Source organism: Bubalus bubalis, chromosome 1 (genome assembly GCF_019923935.1).
Source record: "Bubalus bubalis isolate 160015118507 breed Murrah chromosome 1, NDDB_SH_1, whole genome shotgun sequence".
Taxonomy (NCBI): Eukaryota; Metazoa; Chordata; class Mammalia; order Artiodactyla; family Bovidae; genus Bubalus; species Bubalus bubalis.
Window position 1 is genome coordinate 46,636,483 of NC_059157.1, and position 18,712 is coordinate 46,655,194.

Below are 18,712 nucleotides of genomic sequence, written 5' to 3' on the forward strand. Positions count from 1 at the left end.
TTTTTTTTGGTATAAGTGTATTACCATGTAATATTGGGGGCATACTTAATGTGAAAGCTGACTTGTCATTTAGCTGAAATTCACATTTAATTGGCCATCCTGCATTTTGATTTGCTAAGTAAATTAATTCAATCAATTTCAAGCAAAGACTGGTTGCTTCTAAGTCTCAAAGTATAACATTTCAAAAACCCAACTTCTCCTCTGCCAACATAAAGAAACTCTTCAAGCTTATGTTTTTACTTCCAGGACGTTTTTTTTTTTTTTAAAAAAAAAAAAAGGTCTATAAGTATCAAATAAAAACAACAACAAAAAAGATGCATCTTCTAATAAGTGCCCCAGACTTAAGAGTTCAGCGTGCCGCCGGCCACAGGCACTGGCACCAGCTAGCACTTCAGGCATCTCCAACTCAACAGCAATCAGCCTCCAGGCCATCAGGGTGGCGGGGAAAAGCGACGGGGTGCAGAATTCAGAGGTGACGACTTCCCCAAAGAGGCCTGTGGGGCTGAGGGGTGGGGAGCGGGCAGTGCTAGTGGCAGAGAAACAACAGGACGCAGGGCCACCGCCAACTGCCACCCGGCACGCGCCCCTTCCCCAAGAGCAGCGCCCGCCGCAAGGATGAGCAGAGGAGCAGGCACTGCCCAGGGGTCAAGGAGCAGACGCACCCTACCTGCCCGCGCCCCGGCTTCTCCCAGGCTTGAACCTGGGCTCCTCCCAACACTACCAGCAGTCTGGGCGGACTGGAGCTGTGTCTGAGGCCTCAGCTGGTGCACAGTGCCATGGAGGGCCAAGAGGCGAAGGGTCTTTAAAAAAATCACACACTTTCACTCAGATCGAAAGTGACACGTATAATACAGTGGTCTTAAAATTTTATTTTGCATGGGTGTATACAGTGTGAATAATGACCATGCAATCCAAAGTAGTTTTTATGAGCTTTGCTCTTCAAACTGGGGTTAGTGTTGCTGTTGGGCAGGAAGTTCTCACTGACAAATTATACTCATGAAGTGAAAGCAAGGAGGACGTGCTGGTGCCAAAGATTACCAAGCGGCCCTAAGGAAGTCAGCCCCCAGTTCTCATAGCAAAGAGGACCAAGAGCTAAAAGTACCTCGGGAAAATCCAACCGTGCCAACAGCACCCTCAGATATAAAGATCAAGCCTGTACATTATCTATCCTTGGTGCTCAAAAGTGAGAGAATTAAACAGGAGGCTAAAGTGTAGTGCCTTCTCACTTCCTCTTCTTGGTGGAATACAGCTTTTCTTCAAGTGGCACCGGGACGATCCCTTCACATTCTTTCACTTCCTGGGTCAGAGGGTGTTTTACAACATTTGGTCTAATCACGTCAATGTCTCTAGACAAGTGCTCCATTATGCTTGCAACAGTTGTTGTTGGTGCATAAAAGTCCACCAAGAAGTACCTGCAATAAAATAAACATGTGTGAACGGCTGCATTCGGAAATACAGCGATTTCACAATCTTGGTCAATGTTTTCATTTTATGTCTCCCCACATAAAGACATCAACTACCCACAGATACCCATCTTTGTCACAAAAGAAACTGCCAGCGGACCAGTTAAACGCAAGTGCAGCAGCATGCCCAACCTCCCTTTCCCATTCACTCTACTGAATTTTCCAAACCATGAGTTGACACTTTTTGTGAAAACATCTACAAGTCTTCTCATTTCCCAAAGAATTTTACAAGTGACTTGATGCACCTATGAGAACCATAAGCCATATTCACAAACAAGGAGAATGATTAAGAGAGGCCTAAGACTCATCTATGGAGAAGGACATGGCAACCCACTCCAGTACTCTTGCCTGGAGAATCCCATGGACGGAGGAGCCTGGTGGGCTACAGTCCATGGGGTCGCTAAGACTTCCCTGGTGGCTCAGATGGTAAAGCGTCCGTCTACAATGTGGGAGACCCAGGTTCGATCCCTGAGTCTCATGGACCCAGGCTACAGTCCATGGGGTCGCAAAGAGTCAGACACGACTGAGCGACTTCACTTATTCACTTACTCACTTAGTACTCATCTAAGGCCATTCGGTACCTTCAAGAACTGACAAGGAACAAAAAGAAAATAACTTGAATCGTGGTGAGAGAAAAGAATTTAACATTCATCTACTCAGACCAGACTAACAACAGATAAGGATCTCTTACAGCTCACTGGTCTTAAAAGATGAATAACTTTATCAGGGGTTGTCTGTACGCGGATACAAAGGAAGAAGCGTCTCTATTCCCTGCCCACCCCACCCCTCAGTTCTAAAAATTTAAGCCTCCCTTGTGCTATTTAGTTTGGACCACAGTGCTGTTAAACGGACAGTTTTCAGGGTGGTATTTCAGAATTCTTCAGTGTTCCAGCTGGCTACGATGACCTCTGACATCACTTACTTGGTTCCGGCCACACTCTCCTCCCAGGCATATTCCTATCCAAGGTCTCTGCAGGCACTGTGCCTCTGCCGGAAATGCTCTTCGCCCAGGTCCACACGGCCCGTCCCTCACTTTCACCGCATCTCGGTCCAAGAGTCACCTTGTCTGAGAGGCCTGCTGCCCCACCCACCCGGCCTCGGTTGCTCTCCCCTCCCTTTCTGACGCTGTGGTTCTGTTACCCCCACCCGCACCTGATCACCACCGATAGTGTGTTTGTTTACAGTCGGGCTCACTGCACTAAAACAGAATGGCCCTAGGAAGGAGGACTTTGTCACTACACCCCCAGCACCCTGAACACAGGCTAACACACGTCAGATCCACAGTGAATACCTCACCGTGATGTGTTAGCCTGAAGGGTGGAATTCTCGCAGAAAGCAGGAAAGACCAAACTGAAAATGAACAAACTCAGCAAGGAAGAAAGTTATTAGACTAACTATGGCATTTTGTGTAATTCTGCACAAACTCAGCGTTCAAAACTTGTAAGGAAACTTCCTAACCTCACATGTGACCATTCACAAGCTTGGTGGGAAAGCCAATCAAGTAAAAATAATTAAAAGTTAAAGGATAGAAAAACATATCATGCAAAAACACTAATCAAAAGAAAGTTCAAGTAGCTACAGTAATATCAGACCAAGGAGACCGCTGAACAACAACAAAAAATTATCAGGGGAAAAAGGAGACAATACAGAAAGATGGGTGCCCCAAGAAGACACAATAACCCTCCATGTGTACGTAGAGGTAACAGTTTCAACATACAGTAAGTAACAACTAACAGAAACGAAGAAAAGAGACAAGTCCACAACTAGAGCTGAAAACTTCTAACATGCCTCTCAGTGACTGACAGATCTAGTACACAGAACATCAGCAAGGATACAGAACAAGCGAACACCACTCAACCAACTGGATCTGATATTTATTGAACCCTCCACCCAACAACAGCAAGATATTACACATACCTGTTCTCAGGGCGTATAAAACATTTACTAAGGATGACCATATTCTGGGCCATAAAATGAGTCTCAGTAAATCTAAAGGGACTTGAGTCATGCAGATCTTGAGAAAAATCCCCCAAACACGTGGAAACTAAACATGCATCTAAACAACCTATGGGTCAGAGAAGAAATCAAAAGGAAAATTACAAAGGACTCTGAATGAAAATAAAACAACACATGAAAATTTGGAGAATGCCACTAAAGTAGTGCTTAGCAATAAATTTACAGCACTAAACGTGTAGGTAAGAAAAGAAAAAAGATCTCAAATTAATGATTTCAGCTTCCACCTTGAGAAAATGGAAAAAGAAGAGCAAATTAAATACAAATAAGACCAAAAAAACAAAATAAAAATCAGAGCAGAAACCTCTGAAACACGAAAGAGAACATCAGTGAAACCAAACACTAGCTCACTGAGAAGATCGATAAAACTGATACAACTCCAATCAGATTGATTAGGAAAAAGAGTTAAGATACAGATCACTGATATTTGGGAATAAGAAAGGTGAAATGACTTGAAAAAATACTATCAAAACTCACTCAAGAAGAAACAGATGACCTGACCAGCCCTGTATCTATCAATGAAATTAAATTTGTAATTTAAAATCTTCCCATAAAGATTACAGGCACAAATAGTTTCACTGGTGAGCTCCACCAAATATTTAAGAAAAAAATATCAATTCTGACACAAACTGACCTGGGAAGTAGGAAAACACTTTTGAACTTGTCCTAAGAAGTCAGCATTACCCTGGAAGCAAGATCAGACAAAGACACTTTTTTAAAAAGAAAAGAAAAACAGACCAGTGTCCCTCATAAACATAAATGAAAAAATTCTAAACAAACCTCTAGCAAATTGACTACTATAATAAATAAAAAGAACAATATATCCTGACCAAGTAGGATTTAGTTCAAGAAGGCAAGATTGGCTTAAACATCTGAACATGAATGAAATCAATCATATTAACAAGCTTAAAAGCCATGTGATCACTCCAATAGATGCAAAAAGGATTTAGCAAAACCCCATATCCATTCCTGATAAAACCCTCAGCACACTACAGAAAGATGGAATCTTCTATGACCTTATATAGAGCATCTGTGGAAAACCCCACATCCAACATCATACTAACTGGTCAAAGTCTAGGTGCCTTCCCCCTAAGAAAGGGAACAAGCAAGAATGTCTACTCTCACTGCTTCCATCCAACATTTTACTGAAGTGCAAAAGAGTAAAAGGCATCTAGATCGATACGGAAAAAGGAAAACCATCTTTTTTGCAGATGTCATAATTATGTATACAGAAAAATCTGAAGCTTATAAAAAAGATATCAAAACTCTAGTTTAGCAAGATACAAGATCAATAAACAAAAATCAACTGTATTTCTATATACTAGCAACAAATAACCAGACCTTGAAATTATAAATGAAATATTTAGCAATAAATCTGACAAAAGATGTGCAAGACTTCTACACTAAAATTACAGAACACTGCTGAAAGAAGTTAAAGAAAATCTACATAAATGGAGAGGTATACTTTGCTCATAGGTAGAAGATTCATTTTATTTAGATGTCTATTCTCCCAAACTGATCTAAAGAGCCAAAAATATCCCAGTCAAAATCCTAAGACTTTTTGTTAGAAATTTACAACTGATTCTTAAGTTCATAAGGAAATTCAAAAGACCAAGAACAGCCAACACAACTTTGATAAAGAATAAAGTTGAAGGACTAACATTACCTGATTTCAAGACTTACTATGAAGCTGTGGTAATCAAGGCAGTAAGGTACCTGCATGAAGATAAGACAAACAGATCAATAGAAAAGAGTTCGGAATTAGATCCATACACGTAAGTATGCTGATTCGTGACAAAGGTGCCAAGGCAACTCAAAAAATAAAGGACAGACCCTTTCAACAAAAGATACAGGAACAATTTGATATCCACAGACCAAAAAATGAACTCTTTGATCCATACTTGTACCATACACAAAAATTAACTCAAAATAGAACACAGATCTAAACATAAAACATAACGTTATAGAACTAGAAGAGAACCTGAGACAAAATCCTTGTGACCCTGGATTAAGCAAAGATTCTTTAGACAAGACACCAAAAGCACAATTTCCATAAAAGAAAAATTTGATATTTTAGGCCTCGGCAAAATTAAAAACTGCTCTTTGAAAGAGACTCTTTAAGATAATAGAAAGATAAGCCATACACTGGGACTTGCAAATCTCATATTTGATAGAGGGCTATTTCTAGAATATTAAAACCTCTCCAAGTTTAATTTAAAATTATTCTAAAAAAATGCACCAACAATTTGAAGAGGCATTTCGCTGAAGATATACAATGGCAAAGAAGTGTATGAAAAGATGCTTAACACCACTACTCATCAGAGAAATACAAACTAAAACTACAAAGAGTTACCTACGAGAATGGCCCAATGGATAAACCACAAAGAATGACCTATTAGAACGACCATAGCAAGTGCTGGTGAGCAGGCAGAGGAATGGGCACGTTCATACACTGCCAGTGGGAATGCAAAATGATGTGACCAACTTCAGAAAACAGCTTGGCATTCTCTTAAAAAATAAAACATATATCTGCCATTATGATCCAGAGAAGGCAATGGCACCCCACTCCAGTACTCTCGGCTGGAAAATCCCATGGATGGAGGAGCCTGGTGGGCTGCAGTCCATGGGGTCGCTAAGAGTCGGACACGACTGAGCGACTTCACTTTCACTTTTCACTTTCCTGCATTGGAGAAGGAAATGGCAACCCACTCCAGTGTTCTTGCCTGGAGAATCCCAGGGACGGGGGAGCCTGGTGGGCTGCCATCTATGGGGTCGCACAGAGTCGGACACGACTGAAGCAACTTAGCAGTAGCAGCAGCAGCCATTATGATCAAGCCATTCCATTCCGAGATTTACATTCCTAGATACACCCAAAGAACAACTCGTATATTGATGTTTATAGCAGCTTAACTTTTAACAACCCCAAACTAGAAATAACACAAATATTCATTAACATGTAAACTGATAAGCAAACTGTGGTATATCCATAAAATGGCATACTACTCGGCAATAAAAAGGAATAAACTGTTCATAAATACCAGTGATGAATCTCATAATAATTTTGCAGAGTAAAAGAAACTACATCTTGATTGTGGAGGTTTCGTGGGTTTACACGTATGCACAGTTCACTGTGTGCCATTTCTACCTCTATAAGGCTGCTGAGTTTTAAACAGTATGCAGAAGTTGAATGAGCAAGATTTGGTGAATGACTTGACGCAGAGTGGTGGGAGTAATAACAGCTGATGAAGATACCAAAGGTTTTTCAAGAAATGAAATATTAATAAAAACACCAATTCCTCCACTACCTGGGCAAACTTCTTGAAGCACTGCATTGCACATTTGCTCAATGAGGAGACCACCATTTGGGCTTCCTCTAAACGTTACACACCAACCTGGCCACACTTTCCAAGGTTTAGCTCTACTTGTTTATTTCTACTCCACATAGCAGGCAACAGTACTGCAATCACCCAACTGAAGAACTGCTCGTTTGTTCAACGGCTAATTACTGATTACTTATCTTGATAAGGCTCTGAATTAGAGCCTAAGAAATAAGTGCGGAAAGAGTTAGTCGCTCAGTCTTTTCCAACTCTCTGCGACCCCATGGACTGGAGCCCACCAGGCTCCTCTGTCCATGGGATTCCCCAGGCAAGAATACTGGAGTGGGGTGCCATTTCCTTCTCCAGGGGATCTTCCTGACCCAGGGATCGAACCTGCATCTCTTGCATTGCAGGTGGATCCTTTACCATCTGAGCCACCAGGGAAGCCCAAAGTAAGTGTGCTAAGTCACTTCAGTCGTATCCGACTCTGTGCGACCCCACAGACGGCAGCCCACCAGGCTCCCCCATCCCTGGGATTCTCCAGGCAAGAACACTGGAGTGGGTTGCCATTTCCTTCTCCAATGCAGGAAAGTGAAAAGTGAAAGTGAAGTCACTCAGTCGTGTCCGGCTCTAGCGACCCCATGGGCTCAAGCAGCCCACCAGGCTCCTTGGGATTTTCCAGGCAACAGTACTGGAGTGGGGTGCCACTGTCTTCTCCAAAAGTAAGTGTAATCGCCCTTAAATTACCTTCTCCTTGTCCACCCCCAGCACAGTACCCACTCCTCCAACCCCCAAATAATTATGCCACCTGGTGGCCAGGGCTGGGAACTCACTCGCTCAGCATGGCCTCCAGCATCTCTCTTCCCTTGTAATCCATTCGTTCTTTCATCCTGTAGTCATCAGAATGCCATGGACAAGCTGTGACCTCACCCTGTGCCAGTCAATATCCCACTGTGCTTAATCCTACAGCAGGGAGTTTTACTTTAAATATATACGCATATGCTCTCTAAGCTCCCTTTTGCTCAGGGTCCCCTAGAAGTGTCCTCTTTTTGCTTTGCTCCACTTAAAGCCCTGATGGCCTGATAAGTGCACTGTGAACTGCCATCTCCTATACGGGGTAATCTATGGAAGGAGATGCTTATGAGCAAGGGACTGACAGGCTCTGGGCACACAGCAACCCCGGCAGCTACCACAACCAGCTCCCAAGTGTCCCAAGTCCCCTCCCTCCAGAAAAGTACACAGAGATCTCTTGCACTAGTGAGTTAAGCCTACCCTTCCTTATGGTCAAGTCATTCAAATACCATATCTGGGGTTCAGAAGTATTGTTTTCTTCCGTTTTCCATTCTACTAGGCGTTTCTGTGGGCTCGCCTCCAAGTCTCAACAGTTTCTGAGAGAGAGTTTGTTTACGACAGCCAGCGACCAGCCCAGCCGCCACCAGTCACTTCTCATGCAGGCTTCCTGGGCAGGGCTCCCCGTCCACCGGCACTCGTCAGATAATGCCGAGAAATAACCCCAGCCTTCGGATGCCACTTTGTGATAAGGGGAAAGACGATCCCCAAGGATGGAAACCAGAGGCCAGATGGATCAGACACCTCTCATTTCAGAAACGGAAAGGAAAACGTCTCAGGTAGAACTTTGTTTTGAACAGCTCCTGAAGAAGAGCTAGGAAGTGGACGCTCCACTCCACGTGGCAACTCAGGGAGTGCGAGCAACGGAAGCGTGCTGTGCATGGCTGGGGCCCACGAGCCTCTCCCCAGCAACAACCAGCGCTCCAGCCTCTCTCAACATGGTTTCCTACGCCATACCCTCCTTTGAATTTCACACCGATTAAGTCATTCATTCAAGGTCACTCAGCTTACTAAGTGGCCACTGCCAGAATTCTAACAGCCACCGAGAGCTCTGGAACCTGAGGGTTAAAGAATCAGAGAACGGAAGGGCTGGAGGAGACCACGGAGACGATGCAGTCCAACCCCTGCCGCTGCTTTCGAGACAGCTGAGCTGCACTGGGTCACAGGGTGAGAGGCAGGCTCCAGACCCCCATGGCTCCCTCTCAGTCCAAATTACAGCAACCAGCCTTTTGGAGGGTTCTCAAGGATAAAGAAAAAGCCCAAGAAAAAGGCCTGGAGAGCCTAAGCTTGGCTTTGTGCGGCAGGGGTGAGGCTCTGTGACTTCCAAACCCCCCAGCCTTCACCTTCTTTTTACCTATTCTGCCTTCCCTCTCCCAGTCACACGCACCCAGCAATCAACTCCAGACAAAAGCACTGGCCAAGATGCAAATGGGCTTGTGCCCACAACCACAGCTGTGACACTCATTTCACGCTTATCACCCTGCTCATCTACGCCCGGGGCCCATGTGGGCAAAGACAGCTTCCACTCCCATGCTCCTCATTACATCATGGAAATTTCCACCAAAAGGAAACACCACCACCACAGGGAAGGGGAGGCGTGGCTCACAGATGGGCAGGTCTTGCTGCAGTCAACACTCCTGGGCCAGAGCTGAACCTCTGATCTCCTCCATCTCCCCCCACCCCGATCCTACCCCCTGGGAACCAAGCTGCCGCTCCCCACCACAAGGGAACCAAGCCAGGGTCCAGAACAATCTCTGTCTGCCTTAGCAGTCCAAGCTCATAAATCAACAGTCCACCGTGGCTTCTCCACACAGGGGTGCCCTGACCAGTTCTGCCAGGACATACTCTTTTTCTCACTGACTTGTCTTGGGCAAACTTAACTTGTCAGTGACCATCGATGATGGACAAAGCTCAGCAGACTAAAAAGATGAGGCACTCATGGCCTTGACCTGAGTCCGACTGGGCACAGAAGTCACAGGACCGCTGTGCTGGCGGAGACCCAGTCTTCCACAACCCGCGCACATCTTCCTGTCCTGCCGAAGGCTGTGGAAGGGACACATCGGTCATGGACACCGACTCCTGGCTGCTGGGGTTTCTAACCACAGGAGACCTGAGGAATGACCGTGGGACTTGCTATACGTGAGGACGTGAGGCTCAGCAACAGCCTACTCAGGGTTGTAGGCCTGGGCAGCTTCTGATGCCTGCAAGGATCCTTCTCCCGTGAAAGCACAGGTCCAGGACAGACCTGTAGAGATGGGAGTGTGGCTAACAAAATGACCTCAGCACACCCTCCCACTGAAATCCGCCATGGAGAGGCCATTCTGAAATTCAGATGAGAAGCTGTTCTCATTCTTGTTCAGTCATATCCATCTCTTTGCGACCCCATGGACTACAGCATGCCAGGCTTCCCTGTCCTTCCCCATCTCCCAGAGTTTGCTCAAACTCATGGCCATTGAGTCGACGATGCCATCCAACCATCTCATCCTCTGTCAGCCTCTTCTGCCCTAATCTTTCCCAGCATCAGAGTCTTTTCCAATGAGTTGGGGTGTTTGCATCAGGTGGCCAAAGTATTGGAGCTTCAGCTTCAGGGCTGTTCTAAGGAAGGCGCCAAAAGAGGGGCTCCATGTCTCCAGAGGAATCTTTGCCCCTCTTTTACCCACAATGAGATTATCCACGTGGGCTACCTGCCCTAAACCAGCTAGGCAGGGTCAGAACGCAGACCCCCAATGTCACATCACATGGTGACTCTTTCGTCACCTCCATTCTCACGATAAACTCCTCGCTCAAGGAAGTTCAGAATTATGACTGTAACTGCCTGGTCTCGACGGGCCCCAAAGCTGACATTTCAATAAGGGGGGAAAAAAGAAATCAAGTTCTCCAAATAGCTAGTTCTCCCTTCTCCCCATTTACTCCAATCAGTGATGAAATCAATAAAATGAATGGATCACTTTGGAAAAATCCAGTGTAGTAATCTGAAGTCTAATCATAGTGCATACTCCCAGGATCTTCAACCATGCTTTCAGTGACACCAGGGAAATGGTTCTGTGTACCAGGTAGGCAGGGTAAGTACTGCCCTTGCCTTCAACACAAAACCCGGTGGTGCTGGCACTTCAAGGTGTGTTTTTCCCACGTGTGGTTCTAATGATAGGATCACTTTATCCGCAAGGCAGACACGAGCTTAATCCCAGCATCTCGCCTTTCCACAGAAAAGCACTAGGGTTTTATGCGGCACCAGCTCTGCAGAAGTAGAGCCAGGAGATGACTGATACCAGACAGGGAGAGAAAGGGGCTTCCCTGGTGGCTCAGACAGCAGAGAATCTGAAATGCAGGAGACCTGGGTTCGATCTCTGGGTTGGGAAGATCCCCTGGAGAAGGGAATGGCCACCCACTCCAGGATTCTGGCCTGGAGAATGCCATGGACAGAGGAGCCTAGTGGGCTAAAGTCTATGGGGTCGCAAAGAGTCAGATACGAGTGAACGATTAACACTTTCACTTTCAAGGAGAGAAAAGGCAAAAAACGGTCCAATACAAGAGTGCATTTCTCATCACAGAGTCCCATGTTCCAAAGCTGGAGAAACGGGGGAGCCGTCTCGTGGGCAGAACTGCCCACATGGTCTTGAAGGTGATAATTCACCCTCCTGTGTATTTCTGAAGACACTCACTACAAAGCTCTCCACTACAAAACCCCACAGAGACCAGAGAAGACCCCATCAACAAGGGCTTCCCCAGGACGGGCTGAGCCCAGCACCACCAGGACGCTCCAGCCCAGCCCGGTTTCTGGAGGGAGCCAGCAGCCCCGAGCATCCTTTCGGCTCCTCCTTTCTATGTGATGAGCCCGGGGACCACTCAGTCGCCTCCTGACACAAGGCTCAGCTGGCTGCCAGCCCCCGGCCCACCCAAGGGGCGGGGGGAAGAAACGTGCCTTCCTGCCATGCTCCTGTATGGAAAGGGTGTATTTGGTTTTCATTTCACTTTTGTCTTCACCCTGCATTTACAAGTTTTCCATAAAAAGTGCCTGCTTGAGTGTGAGTTACGTTCTTTGTCTGTCTCTCTCAGACAGAGCCACACACGCGCTCACGGCCTCCCCTTCCCCCCCGGCAGACGAGTGGAAATTTCCAGTGAAGCGCGCAGCCGCTCACAGCGAGTGGGGTGGGTGAGGGGGTGGGGGGAGGAGAGGGCTCTGCAGCCTAGCCGTGCAGCGTCGTCAAGCCTTTCTGAAGAGAAGAAACAGATCCAAGTGAGCGCCACTGCCTAGACTGCATGGGTTAAGCCTGCCGGATTCAGGCTTCCCTGAGGCAGTGGACTGTTGGCCTTCAAACCACCCTCGGCATGGAAAAGCCCCCGTTTCTTCTGATATCTATTGGGTCTCGTACATTTGAAAAACCACTAAACCTGCTGCAGAACGCTTACACATCTTGGGACACTGCCACCGAAAAAGAGAGCGAGACCAGAACAGTCCTGCCTTGAGACCCCGTCATGAAGCACCTACATGCAAGAACGGGGTCAGGGTGCTGGCCTGGGCCTGATGCTGGCAGCAAAGCACAAGAACAGGGAAACGTTAGCGAACGGAAAAACTACAGGGGAGAATCAATCTCGAGAGAGAGGGTGCCAGCGCTCCTGGAGGACGCTGCAGACGCATTTGGGGAGCGAGTCAGTAAAATTCCACTGATTCACCATAGAGCCAGTTATTTTTATCGTTCTGCTTACCCGTAAATAGAAGGGCATCTTATATGTAGGCCAGAAGATCTCTGCTGTAAGCACCTACTCACCTTTTACAGCAGATGAGAACAGAGAAAGAAGGGACAAAACAGGCCAGGAAAACCCCCTTCACTACTTAAGCATTCATATACACACGTGTTCTGGAGTCAGCCCAGTGGCACTGCAGGAAAATCAGACGCGGTAGAAAACAGTCAAAACCAGCTGGGGCATTGGGGAGAGGGGGGTTCTTTTACACACGAGCTGAGGCCCGACGCTGCCATACGGACCAGGGTTTCTTCTAAGGTTCCCTCTCCCGCATGAGGAATCGCTGAGTCTCAGTCCAGCCCCATCTAGTGGAAAGAGAGCCTTAAGCCAGGCTGTGTGGCCCGGAAGGAAGACGCTGTGAGGCTGCAGGCGGAGGGTGATGGACGCATGCTACGCCTCGGTGCGGTGCCTGACCCTTCTGAACAAGGGTCTAAACGAGCAAGTACTCCCGTGGCTCCCTTCTGAGCATGTCACACTGGACCCTTGTAGACATCAAGGAACACGGGGAAGAATTTTCCGTAACACCAAACTTGCATTTCCCACAAAGTCGACACGGGTACAAAGTTGAGTGTGTAAAGGCACAAAGCAAAGAGAATCTGCGCCCCCCCCATCCCGCCCCGCCCCACCTCCAAGACTCAGGCAAAGCCTAGCTGGGACTAAATCCCAGGCCTTCTCGGACCTTCCTCACCCAGCTCCTAACCACGCTCCCTTCAGAGGTTTCCAGACACTGCCTGGTGAAACAGGGCTGGGGGGCTGGGGGCTGGGGGCTGGTGACTGAGGCTGGAAGCGGCCATCTAGAGAGCTGGCCCAGGAGACCCAAACTCCCCAACCATCCCAACCCGGCCCAAACAGCGACAGGGCGTCTGGTCAACAGCCTCCCAGTTCCTAATGTCACATCACTGGGGGACAAAAGTGATGCGTCCAACTCTACCAACCCTCAGAGATGATGAGTTTAAAAGTAAGTTCCTATGGATCAGCCTAGGGAACTTAACCATCCAGTTGTTCCAGTGAGAAAACAGGTCCCCAGTTATAAACAATAAACACAAATTCCTGGAATGTAACCTGCTCCCAAAGTCAGGACTAAGTTAGTATCTGGAATACAACGATTACATGTTTGGGGGCATAAACTGGTAATAGACTTGCTATAATAATAAACACCGGGTACCACCTCCTCCTTTTGGAAAACTCCCGAAATCACCTAGAGAAGCCCTACGTCTCCCACCTAAGCACTCTCTCATTCTTCTTTCAGGCCTACTTGGCATGTGTGCAGCAGGGGTGCGGATCTGGGGGAAGGAGGTGAGGGTGGCAGGTGATCGCTCAACATGAGGCAAGTAACTGGAAGAGGGACGGCTGGCAGGCAGCCTGGCCGGGAGGACCCTTCCACACCGAGCCCCTGCATCGACGCACCCTTGGCTGGTGCCCAGATTAGCAATAGGCAGACAAGTCCTCAATTCAACTGAAAACTCCCTGAGATGAGGAACCATGACGATCACAAGAACCATCCTGAGACCTAGGAAGACCACTAGGATATTATCACTTCTTCCCATAAAATGTAAAGGCAACAAGCCATTAAGACCCACAGCACCACAACACAACGTGGATTCTTGGGGGCATCAGGGCTCACTTGTCAACCAGCCAAAACCTGGCTCTCACACATCAACTTCAGGATTCAAATCAGCACGTGCATGTTCAGTCGTGTCTGACTCTGTGACCCCATGGACTGTAGCCCGCTAGGCTCCTCTGTCCATGCGATTTCCCAAGCAAGAATGCTGGAGTTGGTTGCCATGTCTTCCTCCTGGAGATCTTCCCAACCCAGGGATCAAACCTGTGTCTCCTGCATCTCCTGCATTGGCAGGCAGATTGCCTACCACTGCGCCACAGGGCCCCAGGAAAATTACAGATCCATTTCACAGCCTCCAGGGCTGTTTGGAGAGAAAAACTTCTGATGCTGATAAACGTGTAACGAACAAGTCTGCTCTGTCTCTTCTCAACCACATCCTAAAAGCAAGCCTTGACTGTACCTAACACACCCTGGCACTCGGTCTGCTAAGCACACATCTGTAACGCCTCCTCTGGCTATGCCAGTGCACAGAAAGAACTCTCCAAGTGAACGTCATGCCCACTACAAGTGTTGCTGGGGTCAAGAACCATGGAGCACAGCAGACCGAAATGAAGCTCCCCACTACAGACATCTGGCACGTCGCTCAATTCTAAATCTCCGACCCGGGGACTCCAGACTACACGAGCCCCCCCATCTCATTACCAAGAGCCACTGTGAAGAGTATCAGCGAGTGTTACAAAAACAAAAGAAACGTGGTCAAGTAAAACTGACAAACGGAGGCATCTTACGAAGGGGACTCTTGCCATTTACACAGTAAGGTATGTTGTCAACCTCCAGGAGGATTAGATCATGCAAGGTTTCCCATCTTTTTTTAAACAAACAAACCAACCTAGTGACATGTGGAATCTTAGTTCCCCGACCAGGGATCAAACCCTTGCCCCTTGCGCTAGAGGCGCAGAGTCTTAACCACTGGACCAGCAGGGAAGCCCCCTAACCCCCTTTCTTTAAGGCTTCCCACATCTGACTGATCACACACAGCCTCCATTTTTTGGCGGAGCGTATCTGTATCACTCGAGTTTCAGAGACCGCACTTTGGAAAATATTACCTCAGACAATTAAACCCCACATACTGCTTTATCCTCAGCAAAGCAAGCTTAAAAAACATGACCCACCCCGCCTTCCCCCGACTGGTGCTGGGCAATGCCTTTCTGTGGAGACGTGAAACAGACACGGCCTGATACACGTCAAGGATGCTACTTCTCCTTTCCTAAGGAGTTTGAAAGTAAAAACAAACACACCCTCAACCCCCACCCCAGAAATAAAGTCCTTAACTGTAAATGACCCCAGAGTCCTCGAGGGGCACAGGCACCTTGACAGGAACCCGGGATGTGCAGCCAGTCTTGTCAGCCCTCTGGCTTAATTTCAGGTGAGCTCTTTTCAGAGCTGAATTTATTCTACCCTTGAAGGAGACAGAGAACCACCCTACCCCAGCACGGCACACAGAGGCCGGGAAACAGTAAGTCAGTGCCGTGGCTCTCAGAACGCGCTCTGCAGCACCCTGAGAAACGCAAATTCTAGGGTGCTGGACGCACCAGCCCTCAACAAGGTCAGAATCCTCTACGTGGAAAGGGGTTTGTGCTGTGCTTAGCTGCTCAGTCTTGTTAAGACTCTTTGCGACCCCATGGACTCTGGCCCGCCAGGCTCCTCTGTCATGGGGACTCTGCAGGCAAGAATACTGGAGTGGGTTGCCATGCCCTCCTCAACAAGGTCAGAATCCTCTACGTAGAAAGGAGTCAGAGGAAAGCATTCCTACTGTACATTCCTGCAAGTAAATAAGGAGGAAACTGGCTTTTCTCCCTGTTCAGTACCTCTCACCACAGAACCTCGCTAGTAAGTCTTGGCCAAGTTTTATCGGCTTCTCTTAAAAAAGAAAAAGTGGGGAGGTGGGCGGTTGGCAAAAGGATTCATAGCCTGGCTATTAAGACCAAACTCCTTTTTGGTTAAGCTAAAAAAAAAAAAAATTCAGACACACAATCTCGATCGCTCACTGCTGTTATGATGGTGGAGAGAATTAAGCCACCCTGCATTTCCTGTTGCCTAGCAACACCTCAGGCACGCTCTTCAGAGGTGTTCTGAACACTAGCACAGAACGAGGGGAAGCAATCAAAAGATGGCACGTGCCGTCCGCGCCACATCTCGGCTGAAGGTTTACAGGCGAGGAAGAACGCCCGAGGTGAGATGAGACTCCGCCTGGGCCGTCACATGCATCGCACCTGCACAAGGCCACATGCCCCACGTGACTAAGGGCAGTGTCATATGACACGCCGTGTGTCCCACAGAGCACGTCCTTCGAGGTCATCTCGTTCCACCCCTGTGGCAGCGTGGATGGGAGAACGACCACCTGAGTTTCTTCCAGAGAAGCTGAGTGGCCTGCTTTAGGCCACACAGCTGGGAGAGCCAGAATCAGGTCTAGTCCAAGGCTTTCCCAGCAAAGCTAAAAACTGATTCCCATGTCTCCATCAACCTACTTCTAGGAAACACAACAATGTAAGATTCCTCCTCCAAACAGAAACCAGGGGCACAACTTTAGAGACGCGTCAAACCAACCCAACAAACAAACTGACCTCAGAGCATTTCTCCAAGACAGTTACTGCTACAAAATTGAACCCTTGACATGTTTGAGGAACTTGCTATATACTATATGGGAAAAAAAAAAAAAAACCCATTACAAAATATTGTGATTAAAATTGGTTGGAGTAGGTAAAACCATTCTTTTGGGGATTTTAAGCTCTAGTTATATACATTGGTATTAAGAAACGCATCTTGCTTGTTATCTGCAATCTTCGTAATTACAAAGGAAGCACTGAGTAGGTGGACAGCATGTTGCTCAATGAGGCGTTTTAAAGGCAAAAGTTAAAGAACTATCAAGGGAAGACAGTGCTTATGCTGACAACAAAGGGCTCCCGCAATCAGAAGCTTATGAACGTCTTTTCCCTGGCATGGCCCCTTTTGGGGCTCTGGTTAGTTCACTGTGAGTGAGCATGCATGCATCCCATTTGCAACAGAACATGCTGGGGTACACAACCTGCACGCCACCTGGCACAGTGGGGTGGGCCTGTGAGCACCTCGTCACCTCTGAGATGAGCTCCACAGTGCTCCTGACGGCGTCAGGCACGGGTCTATGACCCGCGGAGGACTTACCCTCCCCTGGTGTGCCGCTGACTGTGGGCTGACATCTTATAAGGAAGCGTGCGTTCGCCCAGGTTCTCCAGGCTCCTCACCACCGCCCCTCTGTCCATCAGGGCTTCCAGCGTCCGCTTCAAGGCCGCAGCAGTCTCAGGCTGGGTTTTGTTTTGGTTTTTAAAAAGAAGAAGAAGAAAAAAACACATGAGAATCAGTGTAAGAAGCAGAATGATTAAAGTCTGGTCAGTTCCGATCATAACAGCTCTATCGGAAGGGATCTTTGGGTAAAATCAACAGAAACTATTTCTGGCTAATTTAAAGTTTTTTTTTTAAAAAAAAAGAGAGAAAGAAAGACACATTATTGTAAGGATACGAATAGCTCACAGATACGGAGGAAAATCTGGAGAGGCAGGCCTCGGAGAGTTCAGGGACCACAGCAGCTCCAGGGGTCTGGGAGGCAGGGACTAACCAGTGGCTTCTTCAGAGCACCTTGGCCAGGGTGAGTCAGCACCAGTCACTGCCAGTCCTTGCAGCCCAGGACTCAATATTCAAACTCCGGGGAAAGGGCATCCTCTCGGCAGGACGCTTGGACCGGCTGTCCCACCAGAACCATAGACAGCCAGTGGGGAAAGGGGCTGTCTCCCAAAGAAAAAGTAAGAGACTGTAAACCAGGGGAAAGGATGAGTAAGACCCAATCTCTGCCCGCATGGAGCTTACAATCTAATGAAGACATGAACACCAAAAACCCACATTAAGAAGACCAGAGGGCAGGAGGCAGGAAGTGACACGGGGGCCAAAGAGCTTGTGAAAAGAGAAGACACACTCGGCTGGGAGAAGGGCTCCACTGAGGAAGGAGGTCTGGACAGGAGCCCTGAGAAATGGCCATGGGGGACGCAGGAGCACACCACGCGGGCACTGAGGAAAGGAGCAGACAGAAAGAACGAGAGACAGCTCGGAGCCCCACCGGACGAGGTTCAAGACGAGGGAGGGCTGAAAGGCGAAGACTGCCGGCTGCATCCAAGTACAGAAACAACTAAGATCTGTGACCAAGACCCCAAATTGAAATGATAAGAAACTCCATCATCCAGAGATAAAAGATTTTCAACACTGTGATGAATTTTTTTCAGGTTTCTATGCATATGTATATACCAAAAGCTTTTGGAAGAAGAGACACTTCACAGGGGTAAACTTAAGAAGACAACTAAATAAAGGAAGGTGGAAAATGGGGGAGAGATGAGGCCGAAGAGAGGCCCCAGACATGGTAGCTGGGAGAATGGGGTTACTGTTAACAGCTAAGGGAACAGCTGATCTCTCAAGATGCAAGCATTCAGCTGAAAACCACAGGGCAGGCTATAGGGTTATGTTTCAGCGTCATCAGCAGAGAAGGGCTACCTGAGACCCGGGAGCAGGGAGGGCACAAGAGAGGGCGTGGGGCGAGCAGGAGAGACCGAAAGAGCCTCGGGAAGCACAGACACTCGGGGGCTAAGACAAGGATTCCAAGTGAGAGAAGCAAAGAGCAACAGGAAAACCAGACCAGCTTTATCACAGAAACTAAGGGAACAGGCAGCTGCCAGAGAAACAGC

General features: G+C 47.7%; 1 protein-coding gene across 2 annotated transcripts in view; it reads right to left on the reverse strand.

Annotated features, from left to right (window-relative positions):
• Positions 1-849: 849 nt before the first annotated feature.
• MRPS6 (mitochondrial ribosomal protein S6) overlaps positions 850-18,712 on the reverse strand; it is a 64,323-nt gene continuing 46,460 nt past the window's right edge. For both annotated transcript variants that reach the window (XM_025281278.2, XM_044939391.1), the window contains exons 2-3: positions 17,148-17,287; positions 850-1,412 (exon numbers count right to left, since the gene is read on the reverse strand). In XM_025281278.2, coding sequence (XP_025137063.1) covers positions 1,223-1,412; positions 17,148-17,287 — 330 coding nt within the window. In that variant the 3' untranslated portion in view covers positions 850-1,222. The remainder of the gene's footprint in view (positions 1,413-17,147; positions 17,288-18,712) is intronic.